Consider the following 17,636-nt stretch of genomic DNA (forward strand, 5'->3'; position numbering starts at 1 on the left):
AGTGGATGGAGGTGTACAGGGACTGTACATGCATAGTAAAAATAAGATGACGGGAGCCAAGGAACTTCAAATCATTGAAAAAATCCAGAGTGTGTGAAGTGTCATGGATATAGGTAGGAAGGGACTCTAAGTAGAGGGACTGAAATAGAGTCGAGGTATGCAGATATGAGTTTGTTGAATGCCTAAAAGATGGATTTTTAGAACAGCTTGTTGTTGAGTCTACTAGGGGATCAGCTAAACTGGGTTGGGTGTTAGGTAATGAACCAGAGGCGATAAGGGAGCATAAGGTAAAAGAACTCTTTGCAACCAGTGATCACAAGTGACTGAGTTCAACTTGAAATTTGATGGGGAGAAAGTAAAGTCTGATGTTGCAGTACTTCAGTGGAGTAAGGGAAATTACGGTGGTATGAGAGAGGAGTTCGTCAAAGTAAATTGGAAGGAGCTTCTGGCTGGCATGTCAGCAGAGCAACAATGGCATGCGTTTCTAGGAAAAATGAGGAAAGTGCAGGACATGTGTATTCCAAAGTGAAGAAATATTCAAAAATGGCAAAATAGTACAACCGTGGCTGACAAGGGAAGTCAAAGCTAATGTAAAACAAAAGAGAGGGCATACAACAAAGCAAAGATTAGTGGAAAGCAGAGGATTGGGAAGTTTTTAAAAACCTATGGAGAGCAACTAAAAGAATCATTAGAAGGGAAAAGATGAAATAGGAAAGCAGGCTGGCAAATAATATCAAAGTTGGATAGTAAAAGTTTTTTCAAGTATGTAAAAAGTAAGAGAGATGAGAGAGGATATAGGACCGCTAGAAAATGAGGCAGGAGAAATAATGGGGACAAAGGAATTGATTGACTTTATTTCTTACATCCTTCACGTTCATGAGGAATAAAAATCTTTACGTTACGTTTCTATCTAAATGTGCAATGTGCAATCATAGTAACCTATAATAAATAGAACAGTCAATGTAATATAGAATACACTCAAGTCAGTGTGAGTTAATCAGTCTGATGGCCTTTTGGGGAAGAAGCTGTCTCAGAGCCTATTGGTCCTGACTTTTATGCTGTGGTACCGTTTCCCGGATGGTAGCAACTGGAATAGATGGTGGTTAGGATGGCTTCGGTCCCCAATGATCCTACGGGCCCTTTTTATACACCTGTCCTTGTAAATGTCCTGAATCATGGGAAGTTCACAACTACAGATACGCTGGGTTGTCCACACCACTCTCCGCAGAGTCCTGCGATTAAAGGAGGTACCATTCCCATACCAGGCAGTGATGCAGCCAGTCAGGATGCTCTCAGTTGTGCCCCTCTAGAACGTTCTTAGGATTTGGGGGCCCATACCAAACTTCCTCAACCGTCTGAGGTGAAAGAGGCGCTGTTACACCTTTTTCACCATACAGCTGGTATGTTCAGACCACGTGAGGTCCTTGGTGAAGTGAATACAAGGAGCTTGAAGCTGTTTACCCTCTCAACCCCAGATCCATTGATGTCATTAGGGGTTAGTCCATCTCTATTCCTCCTGTAATGCACAACCAGCTCCTTTGATCTTGCGACATTTTGCGACAGTCTTCACTGTGGAAGACACTAGCAGTGTGCCAGATGTTGTAGTGTGTGAAGGAAGAGAAGTGGGTGCAGTTACTATTACAAGGGAGAAGGTGCTCAAAAAGCTGAAAGACCTAAGGGTACATAAGCCATCCGGACCAGATGAACTGCACCCTGGGGTTCTGAAAGAGGTAGCGTTAGAGATTGTGGCAGCATTAGCAATGATCATACAAAATTATCAGACTCTGGCATGGTGCCAGAGGACTGGAAAATTGCAAATGTCACTCCACTCTTTAAGAAAGGAGGAAGGCAGCAGAAAGAAAATTGTATACCAGTTATCCTGACGCAGATTGGGGGACCACTTCATCGAGCACCCCTCACTCCGTCCGCCACAACAGACAGGATCTCTCGGTTGCCACCCACTTCAACTCTGCTTCACATTCCCATTCGGATATGTCCATACATGGCCTCCTCTACTGCCATGATGAGTTTGGAGGAGCAACACCTCATATACTATCTGGGTAGTCTCTAACCTGTTGGCATGAACGTTGAATTCTCCAACTTCCAGTAATTCCCTCCTCCCTTCCCCCATCCCAATTTCACTCTGCCTCCTCCTCCAGCTGCCTATCACCTTCTCATGATTCTGCCTTCTTCTACTGTGTACACATTGTGCTTTCCCCTTACATTCCTTCTTCACCTTTCCTGCCTATCCCCTTCCTGCTTCCCCTCCCCCAACCCTTGATCTTTCCTCTTATTGGATTTTCACCTAGCATCTACTAGCCTTCTCCTTCCTGCCCTCTCCCCCCCCCCCCCACCTTCTTTATAGGGCTCTGCCCCGTCCCTCTTCAGTGCTGACAAAGGGTCTCGGCCCGAAAAGTTGACTGCTCGTTTCCACAGATGCTGCCCGACCTGCTGTGTTCCTTCAGCATTTTGTACGTGTCACTCAAAAACTTCTATAGTTGTACCGTGGAGAGCGTTCTGACAGGCTGCATCACTGATATGGAGGGGCTACTGCACAGGACTGAAAGAAGCTGCAGAAGGTTGTAAATCTAGTCAGCTCTATCTTGGGTACTAGTTTACAAAGTACGCAGGACATCTTTAGAGAGCGGTAGCTCAGAAAGGCAGCATCCATTATTAAGGAGCCCCAGCACCCAGGGCATGCCCTTTTCTCACTGTTACCATCAGGTGGGAGTTTCAGAAGCCTGAAGGCACACACTCAGCAATTCAGGAACAGCTTCTTCCCCTCTGCCATCCGATTCCTAAATGGACATTGAATCTTTGGACACTACCTCACTTTTTAAAAAATATACAGTATTTCTGTTTTTGCATGTAATATATTCAATATATGTATACTGTAATTGATTTACTTATTTATTATTTTTATTGTATGTATTATTATTAGTTTTTTTCTCTGTTAGATTAAGTATTGCATTGAATTGCTGCTACTAAGTTAACAAATTTCACGTCACATGCCGGTGATGATAAATCTGATTCTGATTCTTTATTGAGAAGAGCAGGCTCTGTCAGTAATCTGACAGTGTGTGTTTTTGATAGGGCAGGTCACCTTTCCAACCCACACCTCCAATCTGATATCATGATTGGAGCACCTGACTCCAAATAACTTGTGTAGAAGGCATTACCCCAGAGCTTCACATATTTTTTTTGAAATAGGACTGATTGTTTAAATGGTGTATTCAGTATTGAGAAGAAGCACAATCATTTGTGTGTTATTAGTTTAGGTAGATTGTGTTTGTCTATTGTTGTGACTTAGATGAAGGTCAGACCACATTTTTTGAGTAATGCAGAAAGGTAATTGCAAGTGTTCACCACTAACATTTTTCTTGCAACTGTACTTTTACCATCATGCAGTATCTCTTGTTGCCACAGGATGTCAGTGTCTGCGTGGTTGACGAGCTCTCAGCAGATATTAAGCTCTGATGGAGTGACTGGTGACACCTTGATCATGCGTGCTGGGGGCTTCTGGAGTTTATATAAACCTAAATAGACATGCTTGCATTTCATTCATACTTTACAAGACTGGAGGGCTCTTTTTGGTGAGAGTGATGAAGTAACTGATAAGGGTTTTGCCAAAATGCCAAATTGTAGCATTGTTTATTTCCTTCAGAGGAGAGTGAGTGTTAAGATAGGAAGTTGGCTCTGTCTTGTTGGAGATGGCCATTTTCTGACATTTTGTCACTGAATATTTAGCTGAACATGGGTGTAGACTGCTTCATTCCTGAAGGCTTGTGAGTAACATTCCCTCTAATTTTTAGTAGTCAGTGTGTGCAAAAATCTCATGTTGTGCAAATTTTTTTTCCTGTGACAGATGTGCACACTGAATGCACACATGACACAGTTTATGTAGGTTTATAAAATATTTGACATAAAACTGCACAGAATAACAACAAAATAACATTACATAGTTAAGTCACTCAGTTATTTTATCTCTTTCCTGTTTTTGGCATTTACCCATTCTTTGTAAACTCTACCTAGACTAATAGAACTTCCATCCAATTGATAGCTTTTGATTCTCATTAACATATCCAAATGACATTCTCCTTAACGGTTTCTCAGCTTGTTTTTGAGTTGATTCATTAGGCTAAAACCTCACTCAGAGTCCGCACTAGACACAAGAAGGGTTCCCCCAATGTCCATCAACTGCGCAAGGTTGCAAAACTGTTCATTTTGAAGTCAGTTTATTTGTCATTGGAAAAAGTCAAGTTTCCAAATATCCCACTTCTTTCCACTAGCAAATTCTCCAGCAACTTTGGCATCATTGACAATACAAATAGATAACTCCAGTTTCCAAATCATACATAAATATTTCTCGTAGCTGAACGTTCATAACCTCATGAGCTTTTGGTGTAGCAGTTTCTACTATTTTGTTAAGCTATTCAACTTTAAACAAATTTGCAGTTCTTTTGCACTTCACGCCCTTCGCTTCTTTTGAATTCGACATTTCTTTCAATAAAAACTTAGTGAGCTATTTACAGGATTTGAAACAGATCTTTGTAAACTTTACGATATGAACATTGCCCACCAAAGATGGCTGCCACCGTGATGCAGCTGTACAAACTGGAGCAGGAAAGATGAGGTGACATAAATTAGTGACGTGCATTGTGGTATTTGAAAAACCGACTAACTAGTTAACAGAAACATTTAGCTAAAAGATTATTTGCAATAAGTATAATTACTAATTACTACATTATTTTAGGTAACTAACCTTTTGTGCGCACATTAATTTCCTTCGTGCGCTGGTTGAAAAATGTGTGTGCGTGCACACATGCACAGCTTTGAGGGAACATAGCTTGTGAGTGGCATTGAACACTACCAAGGTGTTGGGAATCTACAACTTGCCTCCCCAATGGAAGGTAGAAGCAGATAGGTTAATGACGTTTATAAAGTATTCTGGTGTGCACGTGCTGAACATGTGTATGGCCACAGAGCCAGTATTTAAAAGTGGAGTTAGATCTGCAGTTCATTTCCACTGATTTTAGACAAAAGGCCAAATGAATCAGAAACAGTGGCAGAGTGTATGACATGAAATTTGTTGTTTCTTGGCAGCAGTACACTGCAATACAAAATTTTTAAAAATCTAAAAACATTACAATAAGAAATATTATAAAAAATAGTTAGTGCAAAAAGGGAGCAAAAAAATTAAGGTAATTCTCATAGGTTCGTTGTCCATTCAGAAAACAGTTTCTTCCCCTCTGCCATCAGGTTTATGATGTCACCTTCAGTGCCTTTTCAAGCTATGAAGGTCTTCGGTAATTTCACCTTTCAACAATCTATGATTTTCTGTGGCTGCTCAAGGTATCTTTTGCCCAGTAAAACTTGCTGTTTTGCTGCTGGAAGTTCAGCGTCAGCAGCGTGAAAATTTCTTGAAAACATTTTCTAAAGCCAATGTAAAATATAGACTAGTCAGTGCAAATCTTCAATGCAGAATACTTTGAGAGACATAGTTATACAACTTGGAAACAGGTCCTTGCCAACCTGGTCTAATCCCTTCTGCCTCTATTTGTCCTGTATCCCACTAAACTGATAGGCACATAAATACAGGAAATGGAACAAGGTGCACATTGTTTAGGTAGAAGGGAATAGTTTAGTTGGACATTTGATTAACATAATTAGTTTGGCACAACTTTGTGCATTGAAGGGCCTGTTCTTGTGCCCATATTCTGTGACTTCAAGGATAGGGTTGGTGCACATGCTGTTCTTTACATCAACAGTATAGATGTTGAGAAAGTTCAATGCTTCATATTCCAAGGTGAAATATCTAAGAGGAATCTGAGAGGAGCTTCACTAGGGGTGGTACAAGTGTGGAAAGTGATGTCAACAGAAGTGGTAGATGCAGGTTCAATTGCAACATTTAATAGAAGTTTGGATAAGTATGTGGATAAGAGGGGTATGAAGGGCAATGGTCCAAGTGCAGGTATATGGTACAAAACAAAAGATTAAATTGGGATGACTAGATTTCTGTAATGTAGTACTCTATAATTCCATAACTTTATTATTTTACAGCGATAGAATACAGAGCAAGCCCTTCCAGCCTTTGAGCCACGCTGTCCCAGCAATCCCACAACCCCAATTAACCCTAATCTAATCACAGGACAATTTACAATGACCATTTAACTACCCGATATGTCTGAACTGTGGGAGGAAACTAGAGCATTGGGGGAAACTCACACATTTCACGGGGAATGGTGTACAGAGGCTCCTACAGAACGGTGCCAGAATTGAACTCTGAAATCTGGTATAATCCAGAGTGTAATACCATTATGCTAACCACGACCCTACATAGTGCCCTGATATTAGCAATAATATCCTAATAGCAATAAAATTCTGAATATCCTCTTACAGCAATGAAATTGAACTACTTTCATTCAATAGTGTTGTATTGTCAGGAGGAGTTTCTGCATTCAGTAACTATCCTTTAAATGTACTCTGCTTATTTTTCAGACATGGGAACCAGCGATCACCCCTGAGGTGAGTCTTTACTGGGGCTGGATAATGGTGAATATTATCCACTTGATTCAATTAGCGCCATTGTGTGGGAAGTTAGCTTTTCATAATTGGGAGACAGTGACATCAGATCATTCAGTTTCTGCTACAAAAAAATTGTTTCAAGTAAGGAGGTCATGGTTCTGAAAGGTGGGCTTGGCTAGGGATGAGGTACCAAGAACAGACGTGGAAGTGAAACCTCAGCAAGTTGTTAGGAGCTTGGGGGGAGGGAGGGGAACTGTAGATCGGTAAGAAGGTACGTCAATATTTGTGAATTATTTGCACAATCGTTGTGTTGCAGCATTCACAAAACAGTAAAGTGCAGCACAACAAAAAGCCACTCACACGAAAGGAGCGGTCTGAGAAATGTGACAATAGTGAATGCAAAGAGAACCAGCGAACCAAGTCAGATGAATCACCAGAGGAGAGAAGTGCTGATGAGGATTCTCAAAAATCTACACAGAAGAGGAAAGGTATTTTTTTGGTTTAAATTGGAGAAATTTGTGATTTGACAGTGGTGCACATGGTTCTTTCTGTATTCTGATGAGAATTTGTATCCTGGAACACTGTTTCTGTCCCTGTAGATGCTGTCTGTCATTTTCTGTTTTATGTGGGATTTCAATCACATGGTACCCTTGCTCTTCACTTTGTCTCTGTGCATATGTCTCCAGGAAGGCAGTGGTGCTCCATGTAGTTTCTGGGAATTAAGTTGTGTGCATTAAGCATGTTTTGGAAGCAGAGCTGGAATGGTGTGGTTCTGCCTTAATCATGTTACCTAATATAGCACAGAAAAGTTATTTGGTAGCAATTTATACATGATATTGGCTGACTGGCAGGAGGCAAAGACAGGTAGGGAACAGGTTGCCTTGAGGAAATAGGGATCTGCCGAAGGAGTTAGATTGAGAATATGGGTATAGAAGTGGCAGATGGAATATAGTGTCGGGAAGTGTATGGTCATACACTGTTTTCTAATTGGGGACAAGATTCAAAAGATAGAGTTGCAAAGAGACTTGGGACTTTTTGTGCAGGATTTGCAGGTTGAGTTAGTGGTGAGGAAGGCAAATGCAATGTAAGCATTGATTTTGAGAAGAGTAGAGTTAGAAGAGCTAGGATGTAATTTTGAGGCTAACACGTTGGTCAGACTGTATTTGAAGTATTGTGAGTAGATTTGGATCCCTTATCAAAGAAAGGCTTTGGAGAGGGTCCAGAGAAGATTCACAAGAATGATTCTGGAAATGAATGTATGAGGAGCATTATTTGATCGCTGTGGGCCTGTACTCGCTGAAGTTTAGAAGAATAAGGGGGGAACCTTAAAAGGCTTTACTAGAGTTGCTGTGAAGAGGATGTTTCCTATAGGACCAGAGAACACAGTTTCAGAAGAGAGGGGTGTCTCTTTAGAACAGAGGAAAGAAGGAATTTCTTTGAATTTGTGCAACTCATTGCCTCAGGCTGTGGAGGCCAAGTTAGTGGTACAGTTGGCCCTCCTTATCCGCGAGTTCCGCATGCACGAATTCAACCAACCGCGAATTGAAAAAACCTGGAAGTGCTCTTCCAGCACTTGTTGTTTGAGTGTGTATAGAATTTTTCTTGTCATTATTCCCTAAACAATGCAGTTTAACAACTATTTTACATAGCATTTACATTGTATGGGATGATTGAAAGTGTATGGGATGATGTGCATAGGTTATCGTGGATCGAGATTTATAAAAAAACCGCAAGTTCTCTTACTAATTAAGTCGGAACAGGTACATCCGGTACTATTTAGCGTCAGTTAGTCAAACGTTTGTCTTAGCATATAGTATATATTTTACCTTTCTATGCATATGAAACACTTAAGAAACATATATTTCAGCATCGGGCGATCCAGTGACAGATCGCCCCGGAGTGCGCTGTCCATCCATGCCAGGTTAATGTGGAGGATCAAAAACCCAAAACCCCAAAGCCCAATAATTAAACTACTGTGTTGCTTAGTAATAATGGTAGCTTTCCTCGGGGCAGGGCCTTTCTCACTGTATCCTTTTAAATTGTTCCGATCGTTGACCGACTGTAGCTTAACGGTTTTCCAGTGACCAATGGCATTTCACCTCTTTCTGATCACTTTATTATTTCCACTTTATTTTCAATCGTGATCATGATTATTTTTGTGAACAGAAACACTGCGGATTCAGAGCTCCACTGCCGGGTCCTAATGTCCACAGCACTGACACAGGTTAAATAAGGTCCAGGGTTCTGCTGGGTCTTAAGGTCCACCACATTGAGACAGGTTGAATAAGAGACTTGAGCATTCGTGTTTTTTGGTATCTGCGAGGGGTCCCAGAACCAATCCCTCGCGGATAAGGAGGGCTGACTGTATATTTAAAGTGGAGGTTGATAGTTTGTGGGCATCAGAGAGTAATGGAAAAAGGCAGCAGAATAGGATTGAGAGGGATAATAAATCAGCCATGATGGAATGGCAGTGCAGGCTCAATGGGCCAAATGGTCTAATCCTTCAACAGTGTCTATGAAAAGTATTCACACCCCTTGAAGTTTTTGTTGCTTTTTTTTTACAAATTGGAATCACTGGATTTAATTTGGCTTTTTTTACACTGCTCGACAGAAAAAGTCTTTTGTGTCAAAGTGAAAACAGATCACTACAAAGTGATCTAAATTAATTACAAATATAAAACACAAAATAAATGATTGCGGAAGTATTATGAAATAATTAATTAATTGAGATCATCTATGAAAGGTCAAGGCGTTTCAATTGATTGTCATTAAAGTACACCTGTATCTGGAAGGTCCAACTACTGGTGAGTCCATATCCTGGCACAATCTACACTATGAAGACAAAAGAACACTCCAAGCAACTCCACAAAAAAGTTACTGAAAAACAAGTGTCAGGAGATGGATGCAGAAAATTTCCAAGCCATTGAATATCCCTTGGTGTACAGTTAAGTAAATCATTCTGGAGTACAGGAAAGATACTGACATAGATAGAGGAATGGCTGAGAGGAAGGAGACAGTGAGTGGGAATAAAAGGGGCCTTTTCTGGTTGGCTGCCAGTGACCAGTGTTGTCTCTTTTCTCCTCTAGCTGAAAGGCCAGTTTTCTGTTCTGGGTGTCAGATGTGGGATATCCAGGAGACATGCAGTCTACCGATGCCCACATCTGCACCAGTTGCATTGAACTGCAGCTCCTTAGAGACTGAGTTAGGGAACTGGAACTGCAACTCAATGACCTTCGGCTTCTTAGGGAAAGTGAGGAGGTGATAGATAGTAACTACAGGTAGGTCGTCACTCCGAGACCACAAGAGATAGTTAAGTGAGTGACTGTCAGGAGAGGGAAGGAAGAGCATCAGGTAGTGGAGTAGAAAAAGTACTCAATTTTTGAGTACTGTTGGGTGTGGGGGGCTACGTGGGGGAAGCAACAGTGGCAGTGCCTCTGGCACAGAGTCTGGCCTTGTGGCTCAGAAGGATAGGAAACTGAATAGGATGGCAGCAGTAATAGGGGACTCAATAGTTAGGGGGACGGATAGGTGATTCTGTGGGTGTGAAAAAGAAACAGATGGTAGTTTGCTTCCCAAGTGCCAGGGATCGTGAGGTTTATGAACACATCTACAATATCCTGAAATGAGAAGGTGAACAGCCAGAGGTCGTGGTACATATTGGTACCAATAACATATGTAGAAAGACAGAGGACGTCTTGAAAGCAGAATACAGGGAGTTTGGAAGGATGCTGAGATGCAGGATGTCAAGGGTAGTAGTCTCAGGATTATTGCCTGTGTCACTTGACAACGAGTGTAGGAATAGAATGAGGCAGCAGATAAATGCTTTGCTGAAGAGTGGAGCAGGGGTCAGAGATTCAGATTTCTGGATCATTGGGATCTCTTCTGCGGCAGGTGTGACCTGTACAAAAAGGATGGGTTGAACGTGGGGGACCAATATCCTGGTAGGGAGATTTGCTAATGCTGTTGAGGAGGGTTTAAATTAGATTTACAGGGGAGTGGGAACCGAAGTGAAAGGCAGAGGATGGGGTGTTTGGCACACAATCAGAGACAGCTTGTAGAGAGTTTGTGAGGAAGGTTAGGCAGATGTTAGAGCAAAGATGCACTCAGCCTGATGGTTTGGGATGTGTCTATTTTAATGCAAGGAGTATCGTAAACAACGCAGATGAACTTAAGAGTGTGGATCAGTACTGTGACGCTGTGGCCATTACAGAGACTTGGATGTCTCAGGAGCAGGAATGGCTGCTGAGTGTGCCAGGCTTTAGATGTTTCAAAAAGGACAGGAGGAGAGAAAAGAGGTGGGGGCATGGCATTGCTAATCAAGGATAGTGTCACGGTTGCAGAAAAGGAAGAAGTAATGGAGGAATTATCTACTGAGTCAGGGTTGGTGAAAATCAGAAACAGGAATGGGGCAGTAACACTACTGGATGTTTTCATAGACCCCCCCAAGAGTAACAGAGACTTTCAGGAGCAGATAGTGAGGCAGATTCTGCTACAGTGCAATAATAGGGTTGTTGAGATGGGAAATTTTAACTTTTCTAATATTGACTAGTATCTTCTTAGAGCAAGGGGTTTGGATAGCATAGAGTTTGTTAGGTGTGTTCACGGTTTCCTGACGAAATCTATAGATAAGCCAATGAGAGGAGAGCCTGTACTTGATCTGGTAATGGGAAATGAACCTAGTCAGGTATCAGATCTCTTGATGGAAGAGCACTTTGGAGGTCGTGATCACAACTCTATCTCCTTTACCATAGTGCTGGAGAAGGATAGGAACCGACAATTTGGGAAAGCATTTAATTGGGATGGGGGAAATATGATTCTATTAGGCAGGAACTTGAGAACAGATGTTCTCAGGGAAATGCATGGCAGAAATGTGGCAGGTGTTCAGGGAACATTTGCATAGCGTTCTGAGACAGGGAAAAGATTACCATCCTTTCTTTAGCCAAGGGTAAAAGAACCATAGTGTACGAAGGATGTGAAAAAAAAATCTAGTTAAGAAAAGAAAAGCTTATGAAAGGTTCAAACTAGCTACTGATGGAGTTATAGAAAATTATAAAGTTGCCAGGAATGAGCTTAAGAATGAAGTTAGGAGAGCTAGAAGGGGCTATAAGAAGGCCTTGGCAAGAAGGAGCAAGGGAAACCACAAGGCATTCTACAAGTATGTGAAGAGCAAGAGGATGAGCCATGTGAGAGTAGGACCAATCAGGTGCGATAGTGGAAATGTGCATAGAATTGGAGGAGGTAGCAGAGATGCTTATTGAATACTTTGCTTCAGTATATTTCAGGGGAAGGGACCTTAGCAATTGTGGAGATGACTTACAGTGGAATGAAATGCTTGAGCATATAGTCATTTAGAAAGAGGATGTGCTGGAGCCTTTAGAAACATAGAAAACCTGGAGCACAATACAGGCACTTCGGCCCACAAAGCAGTGCCGAGCACATCCCTACCTTAGAACTGCCTAGGCTTTACCCATTGCCCTCTATTTTTCTAAGCTCCATGTAGCCATCCAGGAGTCTCTTAAAAGACCCTATAGTTTCCACCTCCACCACCGCTGCTGGCAGCCTATTCCACGCACTCACCACTCTCTGTGTAAAAATACTTACCCCTGACATCTCTTCTTTACCTACTTTCAAGCACCTTAAAACTATGCCCTCTCATGCTAGCCATTTCAGCCCTAGGGAAAAGCCTCTGACTATCCACACGATCAATGCCTGTCATTATCTTGAACATCCCTATCAGGTCACCTCTCCTCCATTGCTCCGAAAAGGCCGAGTTCACTCAACCTATTCTTATAAGGCATGCTCCCCAAACCAGGCAACATCCTTGTAAATCTCCACTGCACCTTTTCTATGGTTTCCACGTTCTTCCTGTAGTGAGGCGACCAGAATTGAGCACAGTACTCCCAAGTGGGGTCTGACCAGGGTCCTATATACCTGCAACATTACCTCTCGGCTCTTAAACTCAATCCCACAATTGATGAAGGCCAATGCACCGTATGCCTTCTTAAGCACAGAGTCAACCTGTGCAGCAGCTTTGAGTGTCCTATGGTCTCAGACCCCAAGTTCCCTCTGATCCTCCACACTGCTGAGAGTCTTACTATTAATGCTATATTCTGTCATCATATTTGACCTACCAAAATGAACCACTTCACACTTATCTGGGTTGAACTCCATCTGCTGCTTTTCAGCCCAGTTTTGCATCCTGTGTATGTACTTTTGTTACCTCTGACAGCCCTCCACATTATCCACAACACCCTCAACCTTTGTGTCATCAGCAAATTTACTAACCCATCCCTCTACTTCCTCATCCAGGTCTTTTATAAAAATCACGAAGAATAGGGGTTCCAGAACAGATCCCTGAGGCACACCACTGGTCACTGACCTCCATGTAGAATATGACCCATCTACAACCGCTCTGCCTTATGTGGGCAAGCCAGTTCTGGATCCACAGACCAATGTTCCCTTGGATCCCATGGCTCCTTACTTTCTTAATAAGCCTTGCATGGGGTACCTTATCAAATGCCTTGCTGAAATCCATATACACTCCATCTCCGACTCTACCTTTATTAATGTGTTTAGTCACATCCTCAAAAAATTCAGTCAGGTTCGTAAGGCATGACCTGCCTTTGACAAAGCCATGCTGACTATTCCTAATCATATCATGCCTCTCCAAATGTTCATAAATCCTGCCTCTCAAGGATCTTCTCCATCAACTTACCAACACCACTGAAGTATGATCTGTCATTTCCTGGGCTATGTCTACTCCTTTCTTGAATAAGGGAACAACATCCACAACCCTCCAATCCTCCAGAACCTTTCCTGTCCCCATTGATGATACAAAGGTCATTGCCAGAGGCTCAGCAATCTCCTCCCTTGCTTCCCACAGTAGCCTGGATTACATCCCATCCGGTCTTGGTGACTTATCCAACTTGATGCTTATCAAAAGCTCCAACACATCCTCTTCCTTTAATATCTACATGCTCAAGCTTTTCAGTCAACTGCAAGTCATCACTGCAATCGCCAAGATCCTTTTCCATAGTGAATACTAAAGGAAAGTATTCATTAAGTACCTCCGCTATTTCCTCTGGTTCCGTACACACTTTTCCAATGTCACACGTGATTGGTCCTAGTCCCTCACGTCTTATCCTCTTGTTTTTCACATAGTCAGCCCTCCTTATTCACGAGGGATTGGTTCCGGGACTCCCCACGGATACCAAAAAACGCGGATGCTCAAGTCTCTTATTCAACCTGTCTCAATGCAGTGGACCTTAGGACCCAGCGGAACCCCAGACCTTATTTAACCTGTCTCAGTGCGGTGGACATTAGGACCCAGTGGTCGAGCTCTGATTCCGCAGTGTTTCTGTTCATGAAAATAATCATGATTTTAATGAAGCATTAAGAAGAGGGACGCCTCACGTCTTAATAAGCTGGTAAGGAAGGCGGGCTCTGTCGTGGGCAAAGTACTGGAGAGTTTAACATCGGTAGCTGAGCGAAGGGCGCTGAGTAGGCTACGGTCAATTATGGATAACTCTGAACATCCTCTACATAGCACCATCCAGAGACAGAGAAGCAGTTTCAGCGACAGGTTACTATCGATGCAATGCTCCTCAGACAGGATGAAGAGGTCAATACTCCCCAATGCCATTAGGCTTTACAATTCTACCGCCAGGACTTAAGAACTTTTTAAAAGCTATTATTAATGCTTTTTGAGATAGTGATTTAGATGCATATCATATTTTATACTGAGTTAAGTATTGTATGTAATTAGTTTTGCTACAACAAGTGTATGGGACATTGGAAAAAAAGTTGAATTTCCCAGTGGGGATGAATAAAGTATCTATCTATCTATCTATCTATCTATCTGATTACAATTGAAAATAAAGTGGAAATAATAAAGCAATCGGAAAGAGGTGAAACACCATCAGTCATTGAAAAAGTGTTAGGCTGCAGTTGGTCAACGATCGGAACAATTTTAAAGGATGAAGTGAGAAAGACCCTGCCCCGAGGAAAGCTACAATTATTACTAAGCAACACAGTGGTTTAATTATTGGGTTTTGGGTTTTTGATCCTCCACATCAACCAGGCACAGAAGGAGAGCGTACTCGGAAGTGGTCTGTCACTGGATCGAACTCAGGAACTTCTCGAGCCCGGCGCTGTAACATATGTTCTTAAGTGTTTTTTATGCATAGAAAGGTAAACTATATACGAAGACAAACGTTTGACTAACTGACGCTAAATAATACTGGATGTACCTGTTCCGACTTACATAGTAAGAGAACTTCTGATTCTTTTTCGATCCCAATCCACGGTAACCTACGCACATCCTCCCGTATACTTTAAGTCATCTCTAGATTACTTATAATACCTAATACAATGTAAATGCTATGTAAACTAGTTGTTATACTGCATTGTTTAGGGATGTGGATACTATAGAGAGAGTGCAGAGGAGATTTACAAAGATGTTGCCTGGATTGGAGGGCATACCTTTTCAGAATAGGTTGAGTGAACTTGGGTTTTTCTCCTTGGAGCGCCAGAGAACGAGAGGTGACCTGATAGAGGTGTATAAGATGATGAGAGAGATTGATCGTGTGGATAGCCAAAGGCTTTTTCCCAGGGCTAAAATGGCTAAAACGAGGGGGCATAATTTTAGGGTGCTTAGAAATAGGTACTGAGGGGACGTCATGGGTAAGTTTTTCAGACAGAGTGTGGTGGGTGCTTGGAATGCACTGCCGGTGGCGGTGGTGGAAGCCGATACAATAGGGTCTTTTAAGAGCCTCTTAGATAGGTACATGGTGCTTAGAAAAACAGAGGGCTATGTGCTAGCGATATTGTAGGCAGTTTCTAGAGTAGATTACATGGTCGGCACAGCATTGTGTGCTGAAGGGCCTGCAATGTGCTGTAGATTTCTATGTTCTTCTCAAAAACAAGACAGTGCAGTCTTTTCCAATAGATTTCTTGCCGGAGTCTGAGTTAGAGACTGTGGCTATAGAGAGTGATGGAGATGCTGTCTATTAAGCAGAGGATCAGCTCTTCTCTCCTACAGCTCGATTTTAAAGAACAAAGAAATATCAAAAAGTCTCAATTGTATGTCTGCTTTGTTGAGCATCTTTGCTCTGTCCTGCAAAAGGCAGGATCTTCCAGTGGTCAGCATTTAATTTCAACTTCTCATTCCTCTTCTAACATGTTGGTGCATGGCTGCCTCTACTGCTGTAATGGGGCCAAACTCAGGTTGGAGGGGGAAAAACATCGATTTCTCTGACTTTTGGTAATTTCTCCTTCCCTCCCTCCCTCCCTCCCTCCCTCTCTTTTTCCAATCCCCATTCAGGATCCCTTCTCACCCCTTCTCTTCTTACCTGTCCATCTCCACCTGCTATTCTCCTCCTCATTCCCGTTCTCCCATGGTCCATTGTCCTGTCCTATCAAATGCCTTATTCTTCAGTCTTTTATCACTTCCACCTATCCTCTCCCAGCTTCTTACTTCATCCCCCCTTCCCCCACCCCATCCATCTCTCTCACCTTGACTCACCTGTCACCTACCAGCTTATCTTGCTCCCCCCCCCCCCCCCCCCCCAAACCTTATTCTGGCTTCTTTGCCCTTCCTTTCCAGTCCTGATGAAGAGTTTCAGCCTGAAACATCGACTGTTTATTCCTCTCCATAGATGCTGCCTGACCTGAGTCCCTCCAGCATTTTGTGTGCTTTCCTCAGGTAAAAATTGGTGAAACTACTTAAAAGTAGAAATGTCACCCTTTTGTTCATTCTGCCCAGCATGCCTTGGCCAATACTGGTCTTGTCCTCCTGATGTTTCTGCAGTTTTCCTCTTCATTTAGCCAATTCCCTTGGAAAGTTCCTGTTGGATGTGTTTCTATCCTTCTCTAAGACAGCGTGTTAAGATAGAAGTTATTTCCCTAAATTTTTGGTATTCTGTTATGCTAGTAGTCTGCCTGTTCTGCACCTCGACAAATATTTTCCTCGTTTGTCTGCAGGGTACAAACAAAAATGGGTCCCGCTCCAATTGGATGTAAAATCAGAGGGAACACAGGAGAAAGCGGTAACTCGAACCAACCTGCGTCCTCAGAATGAGCCTCTGCGTCCACCAGTCAACAATAGGAGTGACTCCAAAGGTTTGTCTCACTCTTCTTAGCGGTCACAGCATTGACTGTGTTATGGTCAGGAGGAGCCTCGGCAAAGACTGTCCTACTGGTGTTGAGTTCCGACGTGCAGTTTTCTGCATATAGGACAAGGCTGGGGCTGGGTAGTGTTGAACATGCATGTGTGGGTGTTTAAGGATTTGGCCAGGGTGTAATGTACCACCTGGCATTAGGGTGAGTGTCAGCACCTGTTGCATAATGTCCAGGGAGCTGCTTTGACAGGGAATGTCCAGTAGCAGGCAGTGGTCTTTGTTTGAAGTATACTGACAGACAGGCATACTTTATTGATGCCGAGGAAAATTGGGTTTCATTACAGCCGCACCAACCAAGAATAGTGAAGAAATATAGCAATATGAAACCATAAACCATAAATAATTAAATAATAATAAATCATGCCAAGTGGAAATAAGTCCAGGACCAGCCTATTGGCACAGGGTGTCTGATACTCCGAGGGAGGAATTGTAAAGTTTGATGGCCACAGGTACTGGAGCGATAATTCAGTTATACTGCAGGGATTAAACCTCATGCTAAAGTAATGCTGGACTTGTCTTGTTTTTGGGTGGCATTTGGACCTTGTTACACAGTGGTTGTCACTTCATTTCTCGTATTCTGTCTCTCCAGGTTACCATCGTGAGGAGAAGTACGACATGAGGGATTGGCGGGAAGACCGTGATGAGATTTCCAGCGTCAAAAGCGAGGGTGGAACAATCCGAGGAGGCTACAGGGGACGAGGGCGAGGTCGAGGCCGGGGGAGGGGTCGTGGCAGAGGTGCTTCCCGCTGTACGTATTGTACTGATGTCAGGCAGAGTGTATAAGCAAGGTGCCCTGTCTGTAGACATTTAAATCCAGTTCTGATCTCTTGATTTTCTGTGCTTGGTCATAGAGTTAAACAGGCCCTATGGCCCAATATGTTTATGTTGGCCAATGTGCCTTCCAGAGCTAGTCCCATTTGCCTGTTTCTAGTT

General features: G+C 42.7%; 1 protein-coding gene across 2 annotated transcripts in view; it reads left to right on the forward strand.

The window, feature by feature from the left end:
- larp1 (La ribonucleoprotein 1, translational regulator) overlaps positions 1-17,636 on the forward strand; it is a 233,455-nt gene that overhangs the window by 102,208 nt on the left and 113,611 nt on the right. Inside the window, exons 4-7 of one of the 2 annotated variants that reach the window (XM_073067040.1) lie at positions 6,499-6,525; positions 6,842-7,013; positions 16,507-16,644; positions 17,293-17,451. In XM_073067040.1, the coding sequence (XP_072923141.1) occupies positions 6,499-6,525; positions 6,842-7,013; positions 16,507-16,644; positions 17,293-17,451 (496 nt within the window). The remainder of the gene's footprint in view (positions 1-6,498; positions 6,526-6,841; positions 7,014-16,506; positions 16,645-17,292; positions 17,452-17,636) is intronic. The other variant, XM_073067041.1, reaches the window with a different exon arrangement.

This window comes from Hemitrygon akajei, chromosome 15, assembly GCF_048418815.1.
Source record: "Hemitrygon akajei chromosome 15, sHemAka1.3, whole genome shotgun sequence".
In the NCBI taxonomy this organism is placed as follows: Eukaryota; Metazoa; Chordata; class Chondrichthyes; order Myliobatiformes; family Dasyatidae; genus Hemitrygon; species Hemitrygon akajei.